General features: G+C 59.2%; 1 protein-coding gene across 2 annotated transcripts in view; it reads left to right on the forward strand.

Moving 5' to 3' along the window:
* CPNE2 (copine 2) overlaps nucleotides 1-6549 on the forward strand; it is a 46367-nt gene extending 39818 nt beyond the window's left edge. For both annotated transcript variants that reach the window (XM_023637034.2, XM_070261842.1), the window contains exons 15-16: nucleotides 4527-4763; nucleotides 6103-6549. In XM_023637034.2, coding sequence (XP_023492802.1) covers nucleotides 4527-4763; nucleotides 6103-6210 — 345 coding nt within the window. In that variant the 3' untranslated portion in view covers nucleotides 6211-6549. The remainder of the gene's footprint in view (nucleotides 1-4526; nucleotides 4764-6102) is intronic.
* Nucleotides 6550-6693: the final 144 nt, after the last annotated feature.

Here is a 6693-nt window from a genome sequence, read left to right on the forward strand (position 1 = left end):
CTTATCATGGCCTGGTCCTCCCAACCTGGGGAGGTGGGCTCCTCCTGGCTCCCCTCCTTCAGGAAGCATTGTCACCCACCCCAGCTGAGTGACCTTGGGCCATCTGCAAGCATCTCTGGGCTGCAGGAGCAGGGCTAGGCAGTCTCTATTGGCCCCTCCCACTCTGATGTCCAAGAAGACACAGCCGCTTCTCCACCTCCTGCCTCTCTTTACTCCATGCTACCTCTCACTGTGCACCGAAGGTGGAGCTGCCCGGTGGTGCAGCCTCAAGCTCCCGAGGCCCATCAACCTGGTTCAAACCCTGGTTCCCCGACTTCCTGGCTGCGTGGCCCAGGGCAGGTTGCTTAAGCTCTTTGAATCTCAGTCTCCTCACCTGTACAATGGGCATGATGGAACAGTAGCTGCCTCAAGGAACGTTGTGAGGATTCAACCAGATCAGCATGTAGATTGCTCCGCACAGTGCCTGGCACACAGTAAGCACTCAATAAATGTGGGTGGCTGAATCTTCCAGGGACACCTCTTGGGCCAGCGTTTGGTGGCGCTGAGCACATTTAGGCCCAAGGCAAAAGGAGATAATATATGGATTAACTGGCGCTTTTGTGCAGCTGCTTTTGGGGGAACACTTGGTGTGGCTTCACCCTCCCTGTCCGGAGACACCTGCATGTGCGTCCACACCCATGTGCAGGAAATTGAGAGCGGGGGCGAGCATCTCTTCAGGCAGGCCCGCGCCCTCCAGTTCGTTCACACAGCACGTCTTTACCGAACGTATTCTCCGCAGCACTGGAGACCAGGATGCGCACGGTATGCCTCTGCCCTCTCAGCCCGCAGCCCAGGGGGAGCCAGGCCGGAAATGGCAGCTGTGACGCCGCGCAATTAAACCAGGCTGAGACTCAGAGGATGCTTAAGAGTTAGTCTCGTGAAGTGTATGCGTGCACATGCATGAGTGTATGTGGGTGTGCGTGGAGTGTCCCAGGCAGAGGGAACCGTGTATCCAAGGCCTGGAGGCATGGCTTGTGGGCGTAACTGGAGGAAGGAGTGTGGTGTCAGAGGGGCGTGGGGTAGATGAGGTTGAAAAGGTAGGCCGGCTCCCGCAGGGCCCTGGAAGCCAGTGAGGAATCTGGATTTTCTCTTGAGGGCAGTGGGGAGCCACTGAAGGACATTAAGAGGTTCCGGGGGGCCAGGGGACTCCCATCATGGGGCCTTCATCCTTCCCTCTGCTCTGGCCCACAAGACCTGGGCCTTGCTGTCTGTGGCCCACTCCTGGTTGGCCACCTAGGCGTCTGGTGTCCCAGTGGAGGGGAGCAGGGAAGCAGCCAGGACCCTGGGAATGTCCCCCACCCTCCGCCCGACCCCCAGGGTGCTTGCAGCCAGCTTCTCAGAAATAAGCCAGGGAGTGAGTGCAGCTTCCCCGACTCTGCCTGGAACTGCTGTGGTCAAGTCAGTTTCTGGTAAATCCAATCACATGTTAAATGCATTAGGGGAAGCAGCTACTTTCAGCCCTAGAAACCTGAAGAACCTCTGCGTACAGGCCAGAGATACTCCATCCTGGAAATGTGTTGGGAGTTTGGGTTTTTGCTTCCACCTGCCAGTGATTGGCTGTGTTTCTGGAGTATGGACAGGGCGTCAGGGCCGTGAGAAGCGGAAGAGGGTGCCAGGGCCGACCCAAGGAGTTCTCGGGGTGTGGGGGGAGACGGCGGTGTCCAGACGAGCCCTCCCCGAGGCGGGATTCTGGCAGTAGGAGCAGAGCTTAGGCTGGGGAGAGCCTCCACGTCTGCCTGGGACGGAGGAGCTCAGATGAGTGGAAGCTGTGGCTGGGAAGGGGGTGCCAGGCAGAAGGAAGTAAAGGGGGGAAGGTGTGGAGGTGGGAAGGCGTGGGGTGAGGTGGACCAGGACTGTGGGTGGGGACGGCAGACCCCCTCCCACCTCCTGCCTGATTCCACCCTTCAGTGTCCCCGTCCACAGCCCCTCCCACCTCCCCTCTAAACTGTCTTGGGGGGTGGGCCGTGGACCCCTGGGTTGTAACAGAGCTTAGAGGCTCTTGGTCAACCTCGGCTCCACCCAGGATGGGCAGCTGCACTTCCACTGCCCAGGCTGCTGACCCAAGACTGGGCACGTGGCGGTGGGCGTGTGTTGGCTGGCTGCACACAGGAGCAAGGGTTACTGTCCAGCACGATGGGTCTGGGCTGCCCTGCTGGACACTCAGGCCTTCCGACATTGGGTGCTGGGTGACAGGTTGTGGAAAGCGCCCGGTGCGGGGCCCCACTATTGGAGAGACAGCTGCAGGCCACGGATGCCACGGGCGGTGAGGAGGACACTGTGGAAAGAGCCCCGACTTTGGAGTCAGCCGGGCTTGGGTTTGAATCTAGACTCTGCCATTCCTGGCTGTGAGGCCTTGAGCAGGCCACTGAGCCTCTCTCAGCCCGTCTCCTCATCTCTACAAGGAGAACCACAATGTGAGGGTGACAGGGAGCATCTGTCTGCTCACCGTCACTGTGTGTTATCAGAGACTTCCTTGCCCTGTCACTTGGTGCCCCCAGGCACTGCAGGCCCTGTCTGCTCCCACCTCCCTGGGGAGGAAGGCGCCAAGGCTGGGAGGCAGGCCCAGGCGGGGCTCTCCACGTCTCCTAGTGTAGGCGCCTGGCTGACTGAAAGGAGAGAGCCAAGAGGGCTGTGAGGAGAGGGGAGACCGTCCCACCCACTGAGGGTGAGGCTGCTGACCACGCCAAGCGTTCTTTCCTTTCCTCATGCCAGGCATCTCTCAGTGCCTTCCTTCCTGCCAGCTTAGGTGTCTTGGACATACTGCCCTGGACTACTTCTGGTGGGATGGAAGTGGGGTTTGAGGACCACTTAGGGAAGGGGTGCTGGGACGATGCTGGGCTGTGGGGGGACGAGGGTCTGGATGGCTTATGAGGCCCTCCCAACCCCAGGGATGGGGGCCTGGCGGCAGCAGCCCTCCAGTACAGGGATTCAGGCCGCCGTCTCCATAGCAACAGGTATCCCCAGCCAAGGGATTGGTCTCTTAAAGGCACAGTGCAGGCAGAGCTGGACTGCTGCTGCCCGGCGCTGGGGGTTAGGGTGGTGGAGTCTATGCCGCCATGAAGCTCACCTCATTGCTTTTGTCCACAGTTGTGCTTGGGGGACAGGCAGGAGAGCGAGGCATCCTAGGGGGCTTCACTTGTGTCTTCTGTGTGTTCCGCAGGGAGCAGATGGGTGAGATGGTAGCCAAGCGCTGACCTGGGGTCTGGCTTGGTCCTGCCCTCCTTAGCTCCCTGACCTTGACTAGTCTGGGCCCCAAATTCTTCTCCCGAGAATCAGAAGGGTCAGACTAGAAGGCAAAAGCCCCAAACAGAGAATATGAGGCTACAAGAGCTTTTCTGGTTTTTTATGGGTGGGGAAAACTGAGTTCCTCAAAAAGGGGATACAGGATGCTAAGGACAGAGCTGAGGTGTAACTGAGGTCTCGGCCAGCTTCACATCCCGGGTCTCTGCCCACAGGATTGTCCAGGGAGCTCTCCTGAACTTCACTCCCTCACCCCACCTTTGCAGTTTATACTACAGCCACCTATCGCCCACAGTAATTATTCAGTTCTTTTCTTAATTTGATAAAGAAAGTTTATAACCCACTGTGAGTGAAAAGTCAGTTATCACTTGCTATAAATAGAAAATAACAATAAAAATAAATACATCAAACTGTACAAGATATTTAAGCCTAGAGACTGTCGCCCCTGAACTCTGAGTGTCCCGCCCTCTCTCTTGAATAAGGACGGGTAGGGATGTCAGAGAGGCATAAAGACACACCAGCACCAGACTCCCGGGCGGTCTGCAGAATGGAAGAACTGTGCAAACCAGGCCCCTTCCCGCCAGGACTCGAGGCTGCGTCTCGTGTGTGACCCCACGTCCACTCTCTACTGGCAGAATTCTACAGCCCCAGAAGCACTGGCCTAGCTGACCTGCTTAGCTCCTGCCAGGCCTCTCAGAGGCCGTGCTCGCAGGGACAGTAGGGTCGCAGAGCAGGATGGCAGGCCTCCATGCACTGGGGGCAGAGGGGAGGCTGCTCCCGGGCTCCACTGGCCAGAACGCATCTCCCTCCCCAGCCGTGGCCTGACTGCACAGATGCAGCTGTCCATTAGCGCCACGGCCACGCGGCAGGCGTGTTCTCTTTTGAGAGGTGCAGCCACTCTCACTGTGCAGGGGAGGAAACTGAGGCACAGCGAGTTGCCCAGAGTCCCACAGTGTGGCGACTGGCAGAGCCCGGCCGAATGCAGGGCCCTCAGCCCCGAGCTGGGGTGTCTGAGATGGCAGATACGGTGGAGGACGAGGGCACTGGGTGCTTCGGGCTGCGACCAGGTCAGGGTGTAGATGGAGGAGAGGCTGGCGGGGGCCGAGGCAGTGGGGAAGGTGGCCGGGATTTGGCTACAGTTAGGGAAGAAGAGCCACCTTCCTCGCAGGAGCCAGAGGGTGTGGGCTGGGAGAGGGGGCGGGGAGAGGGGTGCTGTGCTGAGGCCCCGGCTGCCTGGCCCCCTGCAGCAGTACTTCATCCTGCTCATCATCACGGACGGCGTCATCAGCGACATGGAGGAGACGCGGCACGCTGTGGTGCAGGCCTCCAAGCTGCCCATGTCCATCATCATCGTGGGCGTGGGCAACGCTGACTTCGCGGCCATGGAATTCCTGGATGGGGACAGCCGCACGCTGCGCTCCTACACCGGGGAGGAGGCGGCCCGGGACATCGTGCAGTTCGTGCCCTTCCGAGAGTTCCGCAACGTGAGTGTGGGCCCAGGCAGGGGTGCGGGGCGGTAGGGGACCCCAGTGCCAGAGTTAATATCAAGGAGGGGAGTCTTGGGGTTGTCTGCCCAATCCTAGGCTCCTCTAGTCTCAGCAACATTGACTGTGTCCTTCCTGAGGGCCTACTATGTGCCCAGCACCCTGCCAGGCCCTGCCCCCAGACAAGGCTATGTGACAGTGTGAGCGCTTGCTTCAGCATGCTGACGGAGCACAGGGGAGCGGGGCCCAGCCCAGGAAGCCCTGCCCTCCAACTCGGGGCCGGGCAGAAGTAGGCAAAGCATTCAGGGCAGACAGAGGGACAGTGCAAAGGCCCAGAGGTGAGAGGGGCCTTCCTGGCAATCACACCTAACCCAACCTCCTCACTTCACATTTTAGAATGGCCCCCTCCTCCCTAAGGGCCACTGCAGGGGGGACTGGTGGCCTCACCTTGTTCCTGGAGGTGGCTCTGGTCCCATTTGCAGGTAACCCCCGGTCTGCCCACAGGAGGCTAGGATTGGCTTCTTAGTCGCTGCCCTGGCAGCTGGGCCCATAAGGAGCCCCAGAGGGAGCACAGTCTCTCAGATGCCACAACTGTACTGCCAGCCTAGGGCCTGACTCTTGTTTGACCAGAGGCACACTGTCACACTGTGTGGCCTTGGGCAAGCCCTTGACGTCTCTGGACCTCAGTCCCCTTGGCCATAAGGGCCTCTCCAAGTGCTGTGGCTCAGATCCTGGGAGCCAATCCCAGCAAGAACTGACCACTCTGTTTTGTACCCAGTGGTCCTCACATCTCTGCCCAGTACCCCCTGGGCTGGCCTGAGATAGTTCGGCTCCTTCCGCTGGAGCATTAGCTTCCTGAGGACAAATGCTGGGCGTCGGCCACCCATTCGTGCTGACACTGACTGAGCCCCTCCCCGAGCCTGGCCTGTGGCTGGGCATTCAGTGGTGAATGAGACAGTCACGGCGTTTATAGCAGCCAAGAAGGTGCTCAGGCCACGTCTGCCAGATGAGTAGGCTGTGCAGCTGGCCTCCCCCGCCTCTTTCCCCGGAAACCCTCCCACAGACAAACCCATCCTAAGGCCTTACTCCCCAGCATCACAAGGGCTCAGGCTGAGTTACTAACACCCGGCATAAAGGCAGGCACAGGGCGTGGAGGGCTGGCGGGCACGGGCCAGGATGGGGGACGCTAGTTTTTGCCAGCCTGGTCCCTCCGCCCAGATCCTGTCCTCCAGGGACACCTTCTGTAGCAGCTCTCCGGGCCTGAGGCCCCTCACAACTTCCGTTCTGTAATCCTCACTCTTCCTCTTTTCCCCCTTTCCCCTCACCCTCGACCCTGCAGGCAGCAAAAGAGACCTTGGCCAAAGCAGTGCTGGCGGAGCTGCCCCAACAAGTCGTGCAGTATTTCAAGCATAAAAACCTGCCCCCCACCCACTCGGAGCCCGCCTGAGCGCGGCCCCCCCCCCCGCCCCCCTGGCAGCAGCACGCCAGCTGGGCACCCACCCTGGGATGCCCACCCCCCTGAACGCCGGCCCCCGGACGCCCACGCTCACCCTGCTTCCTTGTGCGTGGCCTTTTTTACCAATCCACATTTTTATTTTTTACAACCAGACCTCCACCCCCAGTCTCTCCCAGCCCAGCTGGGCTTCCTTTGTTCCAGTCACTGATGATGCTTCCAGGCCAAACTGGCTTCCTCTCCCCACCCCGCCACTCTTAAGTATTGAATGTACTTTGTATAATTTTAGTGGAATTATTGTTATTAAAGAGAATAAAATTTTTACAATCATAACTGGCTTCTTCCAAGTAACTGGCTGCAGACTCTGAAAGGAACGTGTCCCCGGGGCATCCTTTGTGTCGTAGACTGCACCTAACGCCTGCTGTTTTTTAATACTGTGACCATGTTCTCTATCTGTTATACTCAGGGTAATAAAGG

This window comes from Equus caballus, chromosome 3 (genome assembly GCF_041296265.1).
Source record: "Equus caballus isolate H_3958 breed thoroughbred chromosome 3, TB-T2T, whole genome shotgun sequence".
Classification (NCBI taxonomy): Eukaryota; Metazoa; Chordata; class Mammalia; order Perissodactyla; family Equidae; genus Equus; species Equus caballus.